The sequence below is a fragment of the Mobula birostris genome, chromosome 15, assembly GCF_030028105.1.
Source record: "Mobula birostris isolate sMobBir1 chromosome 15, sMobBir1.hap1, whole genome shotgun sequence".
Taxonomy (NCBI): domain Eukaryota; kingdom Metazoa; phylum Chordata; class Chondrichthyes; order Myliobatiformes; family Myliobatidae; genus Mobula; species Mobula birostris.
In genome coordinates, this window is record NC_092384.1 from 18,712,671 (window position 1) to 18,731,870 (window position 19,200).

Sequence of the window (19,200 nt, forward strand, 5' to 3'; positions counted from 1 at the left end):
ATGAAGGCTAAGTCCACTGCTTAAAGTAAACCCACAGAGAGACGATGTTACACTCAGTTCTCCCAACAAAGAAATAAAACATTTATGCAACTTCTTTCAGGTAACAAGTTAGCTTTGAATTGTTGTTATTTAGATAGCAGCCCATTCACCTGTAACAAAATACCATAAACAATGATTAATTGAACAATGTAATCAACACACATCAAAGTTGCTGGTGAACACAGCAGGCCAGGCAGCATCTCTAGGAAGAGGTACAGTCGACGTTTCAGGCCGAGACCCGTCATCTTGGCCTGACGAAGGGTCTCGGCCTGAAACGTCGACTGTACCTCCTCCTAGAGATGCTGCCTGGCCTGCTGCGTTCACCAGCAACTTTGATGTGTGTTGCTTGAATTTCCAGCATCTGCAGAATTCCTGTTGTTTGTGTTGTTTGAACAACGTAATGATTGTTTTGGTGGCATTTGTTGCGAGATTAATGTGGTCTAGGAGACAGGTTGAGCTCCCCTTCCTCATCCTTTCAATACCACCAAGGGATCACACATCCTCAGCAGGCAGATGGTGTCCCATTTTAACATCTCATCCTCCAGATGCCTTGCTACAACCTCCAATATCACCCGAAATTGTGTGTTCCAGTAAAGGTGCGGTTTGAACCCACACCTTTCAGACTCAGAGAAAGCTGCCATTGTGGCAGGCAGGCAGGCAGTGTTTTTTCCCCAGTGAGCCTCTATATAAAAACCACTGAAGTCCAACCATAATGTTTTAACAAACCACTTTTGCTTAATCTTCCTTCAAATTCAAAGAGGTGAGCTAAATTCTTCATGTCCCTGTCTGGAGTGGATCTGAGGATTCACAACAATAATACCTGAGCCACGCTTCCAGTTGTAAATCACAGAAGGATCTTTATCCTTCAGCCCACTCCAGCTGATTACAGGGACTGCCGGAAATCCAAGGCCAGTTCTCCTGTCTTTGGGTGGAAAGTGACATTATAGACAATAGGTGTCTGCTTGTTCAAAGTCTCTTGATTGGTCTCCGAGTGAAGGAAGTAGACACCCTGCTTGTTGTGTGGGTTCCACTCACAGTCACCCTGTCAACGGAGAAGAAAGGAATTCACAAACCAGCTGCGGAATTGGTTGCTCAGGAGAGCAGGTACCCCACCGAGTCCCAGACCCCCTCGCTGTCAGCTGGCTCTCAAGCCTGTCACATTGTACATCTCCTCCAGTCCCCATCACATCAGATGACTTCCTCCAGACCCACTGCATTAATGCCTTATTTCCAGCATCACTCTTCTCCCATTACTAACTTCATCCTCAGCACCATTCCCTAAATCTCACAGTCAACTGTGTTCCACAAAATTACTCTATTACTGAAGCCCACATCCTGGTTCAAACCATTCCCAAAGTTACACAGAACAGGTATTTCCTGGTCTGTTATCAGGTCAGTAAGACTTCTGTTATCCAAAAGTTCAGAACTCCCAATGGGCTTGAGCTCTCCACATGCGGATTCTCACTCTCCCTTTACCACACCAGGTTATTGGTTCCTGCACTACTTTTAAACTCTACTTTGAAACAGATTCTCCTACTTAAACTCCCCCTTAAGCTTACCAAGTTCACTGTAAAAATCATGATTCCATTATATGGTATCTGAATAGGAATGTGCACAGGGTATTGTTTAACATTCATGGGAGAATCTACTAGTCTAGTGTGCTGCATTAACCAAGTTCTACTCAACTGAGTTCCAACTGGACTTGAACTTTTCGTGAAATTCAATGATGAATCATTACCGTATGAGAACAAAGCCTGGTTAATCCCGTGGTGACTGTAATGTCATTTACCAGGCAGTAGTCCATCCAAAGCACTACTCCATGGCAAGTGCCAGACCTGAAAAAAAAAACAAATAGTTTTTTTCATACTTCTACTGGAACTTTGAGGTAACTTTAAATTCTAAAGGATAAGATGAACAGAAGCTTAATAAATTACAGACTACAGAGCATGGAGAGAGGGAGCCTGGGCTAACTAAAATGTGGTGGAATGGGAGTTTAGATGTAACTACTTTTCTGATAGTGGTGACAATACAGAAAACACACCTGTGAGCAATGGGATAAACCCCATGAATAATTTCAAAGCACAAATGAATTTTAGTCTGGCAGCTAAACGCAAGAGAAATTACATGTCACCCTATGATGTACAGATGAAGTCAGAAGTTTACATACACCTTAGCCAAATACATTTAAACTCAATTTATCACAATTCCTGACATTTAATCCTAGAAAACATTCCCTGTCTTAGGTCAGTTAGGATCACTACTTTAATTTAAGAATGTGAAATGTCAGAGTCATAGTAGAGAGAATGCTTGATTTCAGCTTTTAGTTCTTTCATCACTTTCCCAGTGGGTCATAAGTTTACATACACTTTGTTAGTATTTGGTAGCATTGCCTCTAGATTGTTTAACTTGGGTCAAACGCTTTGGGTAGCCTTCCACAAGCTTCTCACAGTAAGTTGCTGGAATTTTGTTCCATTCCTCCTGACAGAATTGGTGCAACCGAGTCAGGTTTGTAGGCCTCCTTGCTTGCACACGCTTTTTCAGTTCTGCCCACAAATTTTCTATCAGATTGAGGTCAGGGCTGTTTGATGGCCACTCTAATACCTTGATTTTGTTGTCCTTAATCAATTTTGCCACAACTTTGGAGGTATGCTTGGGGTCATTGTCCATTTGGAAGACCCATTTACGACCAAGCTTTAACTTCCTGGCTGATGTCTTGAGATGTTGCTTCAAAATATCCACATAATTTTCCTCGCTCATGATGCCATCTATTTTGTGAAGTGCACCAGTCCCTCCTGCAGCTAAGCACCCCCACAACATGATGCTGCCACCCCCATGCTTCACGGTTGGGGTGGTGTTCTTCTGTTTGCAAGCCTCACCCTTTTTCCTCCAAACACAACAATGGTCATTATGGCCAAACAGTTCAATTTTTGTTTAATCAGACCAGAGGACATTTCTCCAAATAGTAAGATCTTTGTCCGAATGTGCACTTGCAAACTGTAGTTTTTTTTATGGCGGTTTTGGAGCAGTGGCTTCTTCCTTGCTGAGCAGCCTTTCAGGTTATGGCGATCTAGGACTCATTTTACTGTGGATATAGATACTTGTCTACCTGTTTCCTCCAGCATCTTCAAAGGTCCTTTGCTGTTGTTCTGGGATTGATTTGCACTTTTCGCGCCAAAGTACGTTCATCTCTAGGAGACAGAATGCATCTCCTTCCTGAGCAGTGCGCTGGCTGCGTGGTCCATGGTGTTTATACTTGCGTGCTATTGTTTGTACAGATGAACGTGGTACCTTCAGGCATTTGGAAATTGCTTCCAAGGATGAACCAGACTTGACATCATTTTCTGACCTCAATCTGACAGAAAATTTGTGGGCAGAACTGAAAAAGCGTGTACGAGCAAGGAGGCCTGCAAACCTGACTCAGTTACACCAGTTCTGTCTGGAGGAAAGGAACAAAATTCCAGCAACTTACTGTGAGAAGCTTGTGGAAGGCTACCAAAAACATTTGACCTAAGTTAAGCAATTTAAAGGCAATGCTACCAAATATTAACAAAGTGTATGTAAACTTCTGACCCACTGGGAAAGTGATGAAAAAAATAAAAGTTGAAATAAATCATTCTCTCTACTACTACTCTGACATTTCACATTCTTAAAGTAGTAATCCTAACTGACCTAAGACAGGGAATGTTTTCTAGGATTAAATGTCAGGAATTGTGAAAAACTGAGTTTAAATGTATATGGCGAAGGTGTATGTAAATTTCTAACTTCAACGGTACATACAATGCCTGTACCACAATAGGAGGACTACCATGGTAGACAAGAGAAAAATAGATTTGATTAACTAGGTGTTTACATGGTGATTACGATGGTGACCTAGCATAAAAACTATCTACTTCCAAGGTACTTATAAGTAAGCAATGTTTGCAACAAAAGTAACACAATATTCATGAGAAACTTTCACAGAAACCAGACAAATCAGATTGGAAACAAAGCAGAATGCTGGAAGAACTAGACTGGACAAGCAACAGCTGTGAAGGCAAAAGGTATAGGTCAATGTTTCAGGTCAAGACCTTGCACCAGGACTCGGATAAATGGAGTAATGAAGCCCATTACAGTGTCATAGTAATAGGACATTTAGAAAATCAAACTATGAATAATCAGAGTCAACCTGTCTTAATGAAAGGTAAATTGTTTCTAGAAGATTTTCTGAGGCCATGTCTAAAGGAGTGACATGTGGGAAACTCTGGATTAGTCTATTTGTATTTTAAAAAGCATCTCACAGTATTTATAGCGAGAGGATTCGAGTACAGGAGCAGGGAGGTACTACTACAGTTGTACAAGGCCTTGGTGAGACCACACCTGGAGTATTGTGTGCAGTTTTGGTCCCTTAATCTGAGGAAAGACATCCTTGCCATAGAGGGAGTACAAAGAAGGTTCACCAGATTGATTCCTGGGATGGCAGGACTTTCATATGAAGAAAGACTGGATGAACTGGGCTTGTACTCGTTGGAATTTAGAAGATTGAGGGGGGATCTGATTGAAACGTATAAAATCCTAAAGGGATTGGACAGGCTAGATGCAGGAAGATTGTTCCCGATGTTGGGGAAGTCCAGAACAAGGGGTCACAGTTTGAGGATAAAGGGGAAGCCTTTTAGGACCGAGATTAGGAAAAACTTCTTCACACAGAGAGTGGTGAATCTGTGGAATTCTCTGCCACAGGAAACAGTTGAGGCCAGTTCATTGGCTATATTTAAGAGGGAGTTAGATATGGCCCTTGTGGCTACGGGGATCGGGGGTATGGGGGGAAGGCTGGGGCGGGGTTCTGAGTTGGATGATCAGCCATGATCATAATAAACGGCGGTGCAGGCTCGAAGGGCCGAATGGCCTACTCCTGCACCTATTTTCTATGTTTCTATACTATTACTCAAGACATGATCCCATTGGGTTTGGAGTAATATATCATCATGGACAGAAGAGAGCAAATAAATGGAAAGAACAAGACTGTTTTAGTTTGACAAGGTTTTTCATCTTGGGTACCACAACAACAGTGTATGTTAATAACTTAAATAAGGGTAGACTATAATGCATCCAAATTTCCCAACAATATAATATTTAGTGGAAAAGTGGTGAAGGAAATACAGGAAAGGAAAATAGAGAGGTTTAAATAGTGAGTATAAAGTGGCTAATGGTGTATGATCTAAGAAACCACAAGTCATAGTCATACTTTATTGATCCCAGGGGGAAATTAGTTTTCGTTACAGTTGCACCATAAATAATAAATAGTAATAGAACCATAAATAGTTAAATAGTAATATGTAAATTATGCCAGTAAATTATGAAATAAGTCCAGGACCAGCCTATCGGCACAGGGTGTCTGACCCTCCAAGGGAGGAGTTGTAAAGTTTGATGGCCACAGGCAGGAATGACTTCCTATGATGCTCTGTGCTGCATCTTGGTGGAATAAGTGTCTGGCAGAATGTACTCCTGTGCCCACCCAGTACATTATGTAGTGGATGGGAGACATTGACCAAGATGGCATGCAACTTAGACAGCATCCTCTTTTCAGACACCACCGTGAGAGAGTCCAGTTCCATCCCCACAACATCACTGGCCTTACGAATAATTATTCATTCTCACTGGAAGTACAAACCCAATCTATTTCATATAATTCTGCTTTCATTCTCTGCAACAATCTTTGGTGCATCAGCTTATTGATTGCCCTCTGGGCCTGGAGGGGAGAGCTTGGTGGTATGGGGGGTTGGGGTGAAGAGGACAAGAGTGGGTACAGAGAATGGGCTCTGACAAAAGCATACTGACGGACACAGAGGAACAATACACAGATCAAAAGTCACTCATTTAAGATTGTGATGAGCAGTGATTCCTTTAAATTGAATTATTAGTATTCCAATTCCCTCCCTCTCCCTCCCCAAAGGCTGAGTTTCAAGCATTAAGCACATTCAAGACAGAGGTACTGAGGTACTGAATGAGTTAAGGCACATGGGGATACTGCATGCGAGCGTTGAAGCAGGAAGCCCGCACTAAACTTACAGAATGCTAATGCAAGCTCAAAGAGACAAATGTCCTTTTTCCACTCCTTTGTGTGTTCTTCTTAACAAGCTGCAACTTCCAAATACTTCAGTATAAGTTAAAATAGCAGAACCGCAGCACAGTTACGAACACCCAACACAGGCAAAGGTTCAGTGACCCCATGCAATGATTTATACCATCCTTTCCTGAACTGATCAGCAGCCTCAGTGGTTAAAACTGGGGTTTTCACTTAAGACACAATTCAGGTAAACCTAAAGCTTCCTCTCAGTGCACATTGGCTGAGAAAAGCAGTTCAGGATTTGCAGGATTTTACTGCTGCAAGGCTTCTAAGGTATCTGTCACTCGCATCCTTCAAGTGCTATCCCTGAAAAATACGGCCCCTCCTTTAACATCAAGTGCAAAGACCACCCAATATTCTCCATACCTCGAGAGGTGCATCGATCCAGAAGAGCAGACTGACTGCTCTGGTACCTCATGGCGAAAATCAAAGGTGAGGATCTGGCATGGCTCATTGAGTGCTCTGCATGGGTACTCCCAAAGAGGGTGGGGTTCAGCCTCCTGACACTCCCGGAAATTCAAGGAATTCTGACAAATGTTTTGCAAGAAAATTGAGAGAACAATAAAGAGAGGAAAATGAATGAAACAATATAATGTTACTGAACCTATTAAGTACACCATGAAACCAAACACAAACACATACACACACAGTGACTCATTAGCAAGATTCTCAACTTCATAGATTTAACACACATCTCAGGTTAATATTTCAGTGTAAGGGATACAGCATGGCAAGATGCTAAGGGGAGGCTCCATTAATTCTTTCAGACAAGTATTCTCTGGCACATTCTGAAAAATACTAGGGCTTCCTTCCCAGTTTCCTGGTAAATATTAATTACTTACTGTTGCCATTTTGTCTCCACAGTTTTCCTAAGTTGTTTCCAACTGTCCAGACATCTTCGTCCTGACACAAAGCAAAATCATACTGCAACAAATCCAGTCCCTACCGCAGCCACCTAATCAAGACACTGACATTCCAAAATTCCCTCCTCAATGTCCTTACCTGTATCATCTCATCCATGAGGTTGACATCAAAGCCCTCGCATTCCCTACAGGGGGCACGGATGCGCCAGAGATCCTGGAGAGGCACAAGGCAAACAGACAAGCTTAAATAGATGGAAGTAGTAACTGCTGCTTCAAATCATAACATCACCACACACTCACAGTGGAAGAAAGTATGAAATAATTCTCAGTTTCTTTAAATTAAGTCAGAATTTTCCAATGCATTCAAAAGCAAATTAATTTCTCCAGAAAATATCGAGGTACGACTGCACAAGCACATGGATGTCAGCAAGTTAGACCGGCGGGAAAGATTTAAAAAGAAAACAGCAGTATAGAGCAGGCAGCAGAGTAGAGGGAGTCAGAATAGGAGGGCTTCGGCTCAACGGGGCTTTGGTGATAACTGGCCGAGGTAGGGCTCCTTAGGGACCAGGTTAGGGAACTGGCGATGCAGCTTGATGACCTTCATCTGGTCAAGGAAAGTGAGGAGGTGATAGCAAGGAGCTACAGGCAAGTAGTCACACTGGGGCCTCGGGAGACAGATAAGTGGGTAACAGTCAGGAGAGAGAAGGGCAAGAGTCAGATACTATAGAGTACCCATATGGCTGTCCCCCTTAACAATAAGTACTCCTGTTCGAGTACTGTTGGGGGAATGACCTACCTGGGGGAAGCAATAGTGGCCGCACCTCTGGCACAGAGTCTGGTCACCTCACTATAGGAAGGACATGGAAACCATAGAAAGGGTGCAGAGGAGATTCACAAGGATGTTGCCTGGATTGGGGAGCATGCCTTATGAGAAAAGGTTGAGTGAACTCGGCCTTTTCTCCTTGGAGCGACAGAGGATGAGAGGTGACAGAGGTGACTTGAAAGAGGCGTACAAGATAATGAGAGGCATTGATTGTGTGGGTGTTCAGAGGCTTTTCCCCAGGGCTGAAATGGTTAGCACGAAAGGGCATAGTTTTAAGGTGCTTGAAAGTAAGTACAGAGGAGATGTCAGGGGTAAGTTTTTTTTTACACAGAGAGTGGTGAGTGCGTGGAATGGGCTGTCAGCGGCAGTGGTGGAGGCAGAAACGATAGGGTCTTTTAAGAGACTCCTGGATGGCTACATGAAGCTTAGAAGAATAGAGGGCTATGGGTAAACCCTAGATAGGTCTAAGGTAGGGACATGTTCAGCATAGCTTTGTGGGCCGAAGCGCCTGTATTGTGCTGTATGCTTTCTATGTTTCTAAGATAAGGAAAGGAAGAGGATGGCAGCAGTGATAAGGGGACACTATATTTGGGGGGCAGACAGGTGATTCTGTGGACGCGGGAAAGAAGCACAGATGGTAGTTTGCCTCCCAGGTGCCAGGGTCCAGAATATTTCTGATCGCGTCCACAATATCCTGAAGTGGGAAAGTGAACAGCCAGAGGTCGTGGTACATATTGGTACCAACAACATCGGTAGGAAAAGGGAGAAGGTCCTGAAAACAGACTACAGGGAGTTAGGAAAGAAGCTGAGGAGCAGGACCTCAAAGGTAGTAATCTCGAGATTACTGCCTGTGCCACGCGACAGTGAGTATAGGAATAGAGTGAGGTGGAGGATAAATGAATGGCTGAGGGATTGGAGCAGGGGGCAGGGATTCAGATTTCTGGATCATAGGGACCTCTTTCGGTGCAGGTATCACCTGTACAAAAAGGATGGGTTGCACTTGAATCTGAAGGGGATCAATATCCTGGCAGGGGTTTGCTAAGGCTATTGGGGAGAGTTTAACCTAGAATTGCTGGTGGGGGGTGGGGGGGGGGGGAATGGGAACCGAACTGAGGAGGAGGAGGAAGAGGCTGTTAGCTCACAAATAGAGAAAGCTTGCAGACAGTGTGAGGGGGAGGATAGGCAGATGATAGAGAAGGTATGCACTCAGACTGATGGTTTGAGATGTGTCTATTTTAATGCAAGAAGTATCACATACAAAGTGGATGAGCTTACAGTGTGGATCAGTCCTTGGAGCTATGATGTTGTGGCCATTACAGAGACTTGGATGGCTCAGGGGCAGGAATGGATAGTTAAGAGTACCAGGTTTTAGATGTTTCAGAAAGGACAGGGAGGGAGGCAAAAGAGGTGGGGGTGTGGCACTGCTGATCAGAGATAGTGTCATGGCTGCAGAAAAGGAGGAAGTCATGGAGGGATTGTCGACTGAGTTAGAAACAGGAAGGGGTCAATAACCCCACTGGGTGTTTTTTACAGACCACCCAATAGTAACAGGGACGTCGAGCAGCAGATAGGGAGACAGACTCTGGAATGGTTGTCGTGATGGGGGATTTTAATTTCCCCAATAATGACTGGTATCTCCCTAGAGCGAGGGGTTTAGATTGAGTAGAGTTTGTTAGGTGTGTTCAGGAAGGTTTCCTGACACAGTATGTAGATAAGCCTACAAGAGGAGAGGCTGTACTTGATCTGGTATTGTGAAATGAACCTGGTCAGCTGTTAGATCTCTCAGTGGGAGAGCATTTTGGAGATAGTGATCATAATTCTATCTCCTTTACCACAGCATTGGAGAGGGATAGGAACAGACAAGTTAGGAAAGCGTTTAACTGGAGTAGGGGAAATATGAAGCTATCAGGCGGGAACTTGAAAGCATAAATTGGGAACAGATGTTCTCAGGGAAACATAAGGCAGAAATGTGGCAAATGTTCAGGGATATTTGCATGGTGTTCTACACCGGTAAGTTCCAATGAGACAGGGAAAGGCCAGTAGGGTACAGGAACCGTGGTGTACAAAGGCTGTTGAAAATCTAGTCAAGAAGAAACAAAAAGCTTACAAAAAGTTCAAAAAACTTGGTAATGACAGAGATCTAGAAAATTATAAGGCGAACAGGAAGGAGCTTAAGAATGAAATTAGGAGAGTCAGAGCAACCATGAGAAGGCCTTGGCAAGCAGGATTAAGGAAAACCCCAAGGCATTCTACAAGAACATGAAAAGCAAGAGGTTAAAGCATGAGAGAATAGGACCAATCAAGTGTGACAGTGGAAAAGTGTGTATGGAACCAGAGGAGGTAGCAGAGGTACTTATTGAATACTCTGCTTCAGTATTCACTACAGAAACGGACCATGGCGATTGTAGGGATGACTTACAGTGGATGAAAAGCTTGAGCATACAGACATTAAGAAAGAGGATGTGCTGGAACTTTTGGAAGTCACCAGTTGGATAAGTCACCAGGATTGGACAAGGTATACCTCAGGCTACTGCAGGAGGCAAGGGAGGAGATTGTTGAGTCTCTGGCAATGATCTTTGTATCACCAATGGGAATGGGAGAGGTTCCAGAGGATAAGGGGGATGCAGATGTTGTTCCCTTGTTCAAGAAAGGGGGTAGAGATAGCTCCGGAAATTATAGACCAGTGAGTCTTACTTCAGTGGTTGTTAAGTTGATGGAGAAGATCCAGAGAGGCAGGATTCATGAACATTTGGAGAGGCATAATATGCTTAGGAATAGTCAGCATGGCTTTGTCAAAGACAGGTCGTGCCTTATGTATTGGAAGCCGAAGGGCCTGTATCGTTTTGTAGGTTTTTTATGTTCTATATTATTGTGAGGTAAAGTTTATGAGACTTGACAGCTTGAGTGAGACAAAGAGCACTTCAGACAAACAGATTCTGAAAGTTTTTGCCACTGTGCTTCTCAGGTCAGGGATTGTTGTAGACAAAATGGAAGAAACTAAGAACTATGATTAGTGAATAACATCCATAGCACTAACTTGTAACTCTCAGAAATCAGTCTCTAAGTTGTGTAAGCTTTCCATTCTTGAGAAATAAAGACAATAATTTCTCCAAAAATCAGAAACATCCGTTTTCTTTAGCAATCCGTTTTCTTTATATCATTCTATGCATACTTGCTGTAATTCTTTAACACTATCCAAATACTATTACAGTTAGGCATTAATTAATACCATTACGAAACATTTTAATATTACTCCTAGCCTGAAAAATGCTTCAATAGTATATGGGAGAATTTGTATCAAGTTGGATTTCTGTAAATCTAGTCATTCAGAACCCAGAAACCCCTAAAAATGAACCCTTTTGCAAAATAATTCCTATATCCCGGATTCAAATACAAAAGGAGATAGAGAGCCTCGTGACACGATGTCATGTCATCAGTGTCGGCAAAATGGAAGAGGAACTGGGGAGGTGCACATGCTCCTGTTATCATCAAACGGTGCTAAGGTTGAGAGGGTTAAAACTTTCAAGTTCCCAGGAGTGAGCATCTGTCCTGTCCAACCAGGTAGAAGCCACAGCCAAGAAAGTATACCAGTGTCTCTACTTCCTCAGAAGGCTAAAGAAAGTTGGCATGTTCCCTCTGATCCTCACCAATTTTAATCGATGCACCACAGAAAGCATCCTTTCTCGATGCAACACTGCTTGGTATGGCAACGGCTCACCCCAAGACTGCAAGAAACTGCAGAAGATTCCGGACAGTACATAATGGAAACCAGCCTCCGCTCCATGGATGCTGTCTACTGAGAGCCTTCTTGCTGCCTCAGAAAAGCAGCTAACAAAATGAAAGAGCTCTCTTACCCTAAACATTCTCTCTTTACTTTCTTCCATTGGGCATAGGATGCAAAAGTCTGAAAGCAGATACAACTGACTGCAGGGACAGTTCTATCACACTGTTGTATGACTATTGAATGGTCACCTAATAGAAGATAGATTCTTGACCTCAGAATTCACCTCATCATGGCCTTGCACCTTATTATCTAACTGCACTACACTTTCTCTGTGACTGTAACACTTTGTTCTGTCATTGTATTCCCTTGTATTGCCTCAGTACATTGTACAGGTTTCCCCTGCCATCCGAAGCTAGAGCGTTCCTATGAAACGGTTCGTAAGCCGGAATGTCGTAAAGCGAAGAAGCGATTACCATTTATTTATACGGGAAAAATTTGTGAGCTTTCGCAGACCCAAAAATAACCTACCAAATCATGCCAAAAACACATAAAACCTAAAATAACAGTAACATATAGTAAAAGCAGGAATGATATGATGAATACACAGCCTATATAAAGTAGAAATACTTTTCTACAATCACTGCCTGCACTGTTCTCCGTAGCGAAAATCTCACGCAAGCGCTGTCGGTAAAAACACGGCGCAAGCGCTGTTGGCAAAAACACTCTGTCCAGTATCCTTTAAGCTATGAAGCTGCCAAATCATACCAAATAAAAATACACAGCCTATATAAAGTAGAAATAATGTATGTACAGTGTAGTATCACTTACGGGAATCGGGAAGACAGCAAGCACACCGATAATGGTGTGTTAGACTGAGTCGTCGGAGGTTGGGGTGGTGCAGTGAACTGATACTGATCCACGGAGAATGCAGTGGTACAGCGGTACCCGGAACGCACTCAACATATCTTTAAGAAAAAAGCTGAAATAAACAAGTTAATTAATTAGCTTGTTTATTTCGGCTTTTTTACTTAAAGATGTGCTGGGTGCGTCCCGGCTACCGCTGCATTCTCCGCGAATCGGTATCTGTCCGCGGCCTGGGGGTTGGGGTGGTGGAACACTGGGGTGTCGTCTGTTTCCATCAGAGCAGGCAGGTCATCTTCTCCTATGTCTGCCTGCCTCGATCTCGAAGGTCCAGGTTCGTCGTCTGCTGTGGCTGATGTGGAAGGCTTGCTTGACTGCTTAGCCTTGCGCATTTTTAGATACACAGTTCTTTGTAAGCACTCAAACCATCTTGCAAATATGCCCTAAACCAACGTACCCTTTCAAAATTAAAGTTGTACTTTATCATTGCAGCGAAAATCTCACGCAGTTGCTTCATGTTCAGTTCCTGGACAACTTCACTTTTGGTCCATTTGCTACTGTATTCGGTTTCGATTGTTATCCTTTCTGCTTCCAATTGTATCAGCTCTTCATCTATCAGTTCTTGGTCATGGGATGCCAAAACCTCTTCAATATCATCTTCGTCAACTTCCACAAGCTAAACTCACTTTGTCCTTACTTCGTTCACCACGATCGAAATGCTTAATTATGTCTGGTTTTACGCTAAGTGTAACACCCTTACGAGCTCTCTTAGGCTTTTCTGATACCTTAGAACTCATCTTGTTAACGGATGCTCACAGGCACGCGTTTAAGCAATGCCGGCGGGAATGCAGATCCAAATCCGGGGGAGAGCGGCTGCTCGGGGCGCACGCTGCTTTTTTTCGTAACAATGAAAACACCTTCTGTTAGTGTAAACGGGGAACTAATGTAGGTCTTTCATAACAGTGAGGTTTCGTAAAGCGAACGTTCGAAAAGCAGGGGACACCTGTAATAAAATTATCGGTATGGATGGCATGAAAAATAAAAGCTTTCCGATACATGTGACAATAATAAACCAATTTACCAAATTTCTTCTCCTCACCTGAAACTCAACAGCCATTGCTATCAATGTGGCAGATTGTGGCAGTACAGTGAATTCATTAGCCAGGTGCTTGGCCAGATAGGTCCTCGCATACCAGAAGTAAAGGTTGTGCCAAGGTAGAAGACTGGTGGTGAAGAATGGCTCTCCAATCAGAACTGATATCTGGCAGAAAAAGAATCACAACCCAAATTTAAAAAATCAAATACACACTAAAAGAGAGGATAATGAGGGAGTTCAAACTGTGTCTTACCCTACAGTAATCAGTTAAATATCAATTTCCTTTGTTTGCCTTTTTATTTGGCCTACACATAGAGCACCAAGGTGACTTACAAATCACAGCTCACATAGTGAAAATCATACGATTATCATATTGTCATGTGCATACACATCATCCATTTGTAATAGGTGACCATTTTCTTCTCAAATCTACAAATGTTTAACTTTTTGACCAAGCCAAAGCACAAGCCCTGCCTCTGAAACTAAACATCTCTTCGATTCAACCAAGTGTCATTTCCATTTTATTTGTATTCATCAGCCTTCTTATTGTTAGTTGCCATTAGTCCAGTTACCATCTGTGTTCCCAAAGCTAAAATTTCTTCTCACATTCCCACAATGGTGAGTTACTTAAGGAACACTTCTATGTTCCCTGGGAAAACAATCCAGTTGATCTTTTGTTAACCTGCCCAGTATTCTGGCTCAATTACAGAAAATAGGTTATAAACAGAACAGATTCTGCAGATGCTGGAAATCCAGAGTCACACACACAAAATGCATGTCGAAGTCTGCAGCTCAGGCACAATCTTTAGAAAGGAATAAAGAGTCAATGTTTTAGGCCAAAACCTTGAATTATTACTCAGAAAACGGGTTAGACTTGTTTAGCATGAGAGGATCATCTGTTCCACAACAACATATTATATACCAGTTGTGTCACTGTCCAAAGTGCCACAAGAAGGGTTTCACTGAAGCCACTCACTGCAGACTTATTTATCTGCTCCACTTTAAGATTGCATCCAATGCAGGAAGTAATTTGGAGCTGTAAAGGCCATCCCTGAGCAGTTCTTGTACGCATCCACATACTCAAATCTGGATGAACAACATTTCTATAAGCAATACCTCTGAATCCCTAACGATGTCCAATGAAAACACCCAAAATGAAGTAAAACTTTCCAAATTTCTGAATCCTAATCCAGCTTGGCCTCTGAATTGCATGAAGCAAAATAAGTCAGTCAGACAACCAAGAACTGCATCAAGAGGTGGGGCTTAAGGACCATTCTAAATGAGTGAGAGGAAGGCAGAAAGGAAGGAGGCAAAAGACTACAACAGTCAAAAACAAGATTCCTACTATAGGACAAAGAAACCCAACAATATTCAAGGGATCAGAAAAGGAATGAAACAAACCACAGTTTTAAGCCTTGAAGGTGGTTATGAATTCAGGGTGGGCCAAGAGTACATGCTTGTTCACCAGACTTGACTTGGCCAGGATGGACCCCTCACCAAGACAAATGGTATTCCCAAGCTCGAGATTTAAGCTAATCTGTGATTTGTAATAATTACTGAAAACATCACAGCTTTACAAAAGTAGAGAGGTTGGATTTGAGAACCAGAAAATCATATAATCTTACTGCGCTGTAGTCTTTATAAATGCCCTTACACACTCTCCCTCACACCTTGCAGCCAAAGAAATTATTTTGAAGTACTGTCATTTTGCATTGTAGGAAACACATGGTTCCCATATCAGTAACAATATAATGACCAGACAATATTTTTTCTTGGAAACGTAATTGAATAAATTTTAGTGCTAGACTGGAACCCAAGCCCAACTTCTCTGGCTCTTTCACAAAACAGTTTCCTGGATCCATGTTGTTCATATGAGATAGCACTAACATCTCGGCTTGTGCAGCTCCCTCTCAGTACTGCATTGGCCTAGATTCTTGCATTCACGTCACTAGAGCGGAACTTAAAACAGAGCACAAGCTTCTTAGCCAACTTTTACTACATTATTTATTCTATGCTGAATTCTTGTTCTTACAGACATTTCCCTTTCAATGGAGATTGGCTTAGGAAAATTACTAGGACACTTACACCTGTTCTCTTGATCTACTACATAGCCCCAGATCTTAAACCTTTCTTAGTTACAATATGCTAATCCAAGAACACCTGCTTAATTATTCCCTTCCCTGCCCAACCTTCAGGTCAAACTCATACATTTCCCCTGCTCCCATGAGCCCTAATCTTGTGTGGCATGTTAAAGTAGAAATCTTCGGCAAGAGTTATTACTCTAAATTTACTTATGTGACAAAATCTATTTATTCAGCAAGTAGCCTGGTGCTGCAGTACATCTTGGACTGAGGTCACAGCACTATTTGACATGTAGAGCAGGATTATTTCCCTAGAAAAATATATCAGGTATAGCAACATATAGAAATTGCATGAGTAAAAACAATGTTGATTACAGTACTTTCAGTAGCACAGGACTGATGGGGCATTTACTGCACTGTGTCCATTCTCACCAGGATTTGTAGTGCAATATTAATTGTAGAATCAGCGAGCAACTTAGCCTGAGAAAAATGCACAGGACTGCACCAAACAAGGCTCATATAAAGTTTCAACTGCACAAAGCCATGGTATTTTAGGAACATGGACAATTTTATCCAATAAACTACAAAAACAGGATAAGAGACTTAAGCAACAGGAATTCTGCAGGTGCTGGAAATTCAAACAACACACATCAAAGTTGCTGGTGAACACAGCAGGCCAGGCAGCATCTCTAGGAAGGGTCTCGGCCTGAAACGTCGACTGTACCTCTTCCTAGAGATGCTGCCTGGCCTGCTGCGTTCACCAGCAACTCTGATAAGAGACTTACCCAAACAATCCACATTTACCTATCCTTCCCTCAGCATAAGCTCACCTGGTTATTATCCAGGTCTTCAGGTGTTATCTGCTCTGGGCTCTTCTCTGAAATCAACACCTTCCCGGTCAGTCCATTAGCAGCTAGAATCTGAGATTCATACAAATAAGAAATTTAGAGGCAGGATCTTGGTGACATCTCTGCTGTATAGATAAAATCTCTTCCACTTGTACTGTTGTACATTAATACATTCTCAGGATATTCAGAACATTCCCAGGATCTTCGGAATGTCAAAACATATGGATGATTTTTCTAAAATTCAGATACTGATTTATCAAAGTTAAGTAAATGTGTTATCCAAGTATGTAGATGTCACCATACACAGCCCTGAGATTCATTTTCCTGCAGGCATTTGCAGGAAAATAAAGAAATACAACACAACTGACAACCAATGTGCAAAATGTGCAGATAAAGAAAGTAATATTATAGAGATATTGTTATTGATTATTTGAGATGCAGATAATTCTGGAAAGATCTGTACATTCTTAACTGCCTTTGATTTAATGGTGGTGAGCCAGCTTCTTGGTACCCGCAGTCCTTCCGGTGAAGTTAATGGCCACAATATTGTTGGATGGGAATTCCAGGTTGTAACCCAGCAATGAAGAAAATGTAATATATTTCCAAGGCAAGATGGTGTGCAGCTTGGAGAGAAACATGCAGCTCATGATATTCCCACGTGCCTGCTGTCCTTGTTTTTCTTGATGCAGTAATGATGTGGATTTTGGAGCTTCTGGATTAACTTAGTGCAGTGCCTTTTGTAGACTGCACACAGTGCTGTCATTGTGTACTGGAGATGGAAGGAATAGAGGTTTATGATGGAAGAGTAGCATTCCAATCTCCTGGCCTTTTTAACCGAGATGTGTTAAATTTATTGTGTTATTGTTGGAGCTGCAATCATCCAGGCTAGTCCAGAGAATCACACCTACAGTGGAAGTTTGCGCACTCTTTAGAATTTTCTCTATTTCTGCATAAATGTAATTGAAAATGTGATCAGATCTTCACATAATTCCTAAAACTAGACACAGAACCCAATTAATTAAACAAAGACAAAAAACATTAAACTTGTTAATTTATTTATTAAGAAAAGATCCAATATTACATGCATTTGTTGGAAAAAGTATGTGAACCTTGCTTTCAGTAATTGGTGTGACTCCCTTGTACAGCAATAACCAAATCTTTCTAGTATCTCCAAACGTTACCATCTCCAACAGGATCCCACCACCAAACGCAAATTCTTCCCCCCCCCACCACCACTTTCACCACTTTCTACTTTCCACAGGGATTGCTCCCTAGGCAACTCCTTTGTCCACAAGTCCCTCCCCACTGATCTCCTGACACCTACCCTTGCAAGCAGAACAAGTGCAACACCTGCCTCTACACCTCCTCCCTCACCACCATTCTGGGCCCCACACAGTCCTTCCAGGTGAGGCCGCACTTCACCTGTGAGTCTGTTGGGGCACTACCACTGTGGTTTCCTGTATCGGTGAGACCTGACACAGGTGGGAGCCCACATCGCCGAGCACCTATGCTCCGTCTGCCAGAAGCAGCAGGATCTCCCAGTGGCCACCCACTTCATATCACTTCCCATTCCGATATGCCTATCCATGGCACCTCCAGTCATGATGAAACCACACTCAGGTTGGAGGAAAAGCACCTCATATTCCATCTGAATAGCCTTCAACCTGATGGCATGAACATCGATTTCTCGAACGTTTAGTAATTTCCCCCCTTCACCATTCCCCATCCCCTTTTCCCTCTCTCACCATATCTCTATGCCTGCCCATCACCTCCCTCTGGTGCTCCTCCCCCTTTTTCCATAGTCTTCTGTTCTCTCCTATCAGACTCCCCCTTCTCCAGCTCTGTTATGTCTTTCACCAATTAAATTCCCAGCTCTTTATTTCACCCCTCCTTCTCCCGGTTTCACCTATCACCTTGTGTTTGTTTCTCCCTCCCCTCCTCCACCTTTTAAATCTACTCCTCATCACATTTTCTCTCCAGACCTGCTGAAGGGTTGTGGCCCGAAACGTCGACTGTACTCTTTTCTATAGAAGCTGCCTGGCCTGCTGAGTTCCTCCAGCATTTTGTGTGTGTTGTTTCGAGTAACTGTTGATCAGTCCTGCACATCAGCTTGGAAGAATTTTAGGCCATTCATTCTTGCAAAACTGCTTCAGCTCTGGGATGTTGGTGGGCTTCCTTGCATGAACTGTTTGCTTCAGGTCCTTCCACAACATTTCAACAGGATTAAGGTCAGCACTTTGACTTGGCCATTCCAAAACATGAAATTTCTTCTCCTTTAACCATTCTTCGGTACACTAACTTGTGTGTTTTAGGTCATTGTCTTGCTGCATGACCCACTTTCTCTTGAGCTTTAGTTCATGGATGGATACCCTGACATTTTTTCTGTAGAATTTGCTGGTTCAATTCAGAATTCATACAGTAGTTCCATCAATAATGGCGAGCCATCCTGGTCCTGAGGCACCACAGCAGGCCCAAACCATGACACTGCCACCATGTTTCACAGATGGGATGAGGTTGTTTTGCTGGAATGCAGTGTTAGTTTTTTGCCAAAAATAACACTTCTTATTTAGGCCAATAAGTTCTATTTTGGACTCATCAGTCCACAGAATATTCTTCCAATAGCCTTCTGGCTTGTCCACGTGGTCTTTAGCAAACTTTAGACGGGCAGCAATATTCTTCTTGGAGAGTAGTGGCTTTCTCCTTGCAATCCTGCCATGCACACCGTGTTGTTCAGTGTTTGCCTGAAGGTAGACTCATGAACA

General features: G+C 42.7%; 1 protein-coding gene across 3 annotated transcripts in view; it reads right to left on the minus strand.

The window, feature by feature from the left end:
• Window positions 1-350: 350 nt before the first annotated feature.
• The window catches only part of prmt7 (protein arginine methyltransferase 7), a 50,834-nt gene continuing 31,984 nt past the window's right edge, over window positions 351-19,200 (minus strand). For 2 of the 3 annotated variants that reach the window (XM_072279394.1, XM_072279393.1), the window contains 6 exons: window positions 16,421-16,510; window positions 13,513-13,674; window positions 7,145-7,219; window positions 6,509-6,669; window positions 1,778-1,874; window positions 351-1,081 (listed from right to left, as the gene is read on the minus strand). In XM_072279394.1, the coding sequence (XP_072135495.1) occupies window positions 923-1,081; window positions 1,778-1,874; window positions 6,509-6,669; window positions 7,145-7,219; window positions 13,513-13,674; window positions 16,421-16,510 (744 nt within the window). In that variant the 3' untranslated portion in view covers window positions 351-922. Of the gene's footprint in view, window positions 1,082-1,777; window positions 1,875-6,508; window positions 6,670-6,984; window positions 7,046-7,144; window positions 7,220-13,512; window positions 13,675-16,420; window positions 16,511-19,200 lie in introns of those variants that run through there. The other variant, XM_072279395.1, reaches the window with a different exon arrangement.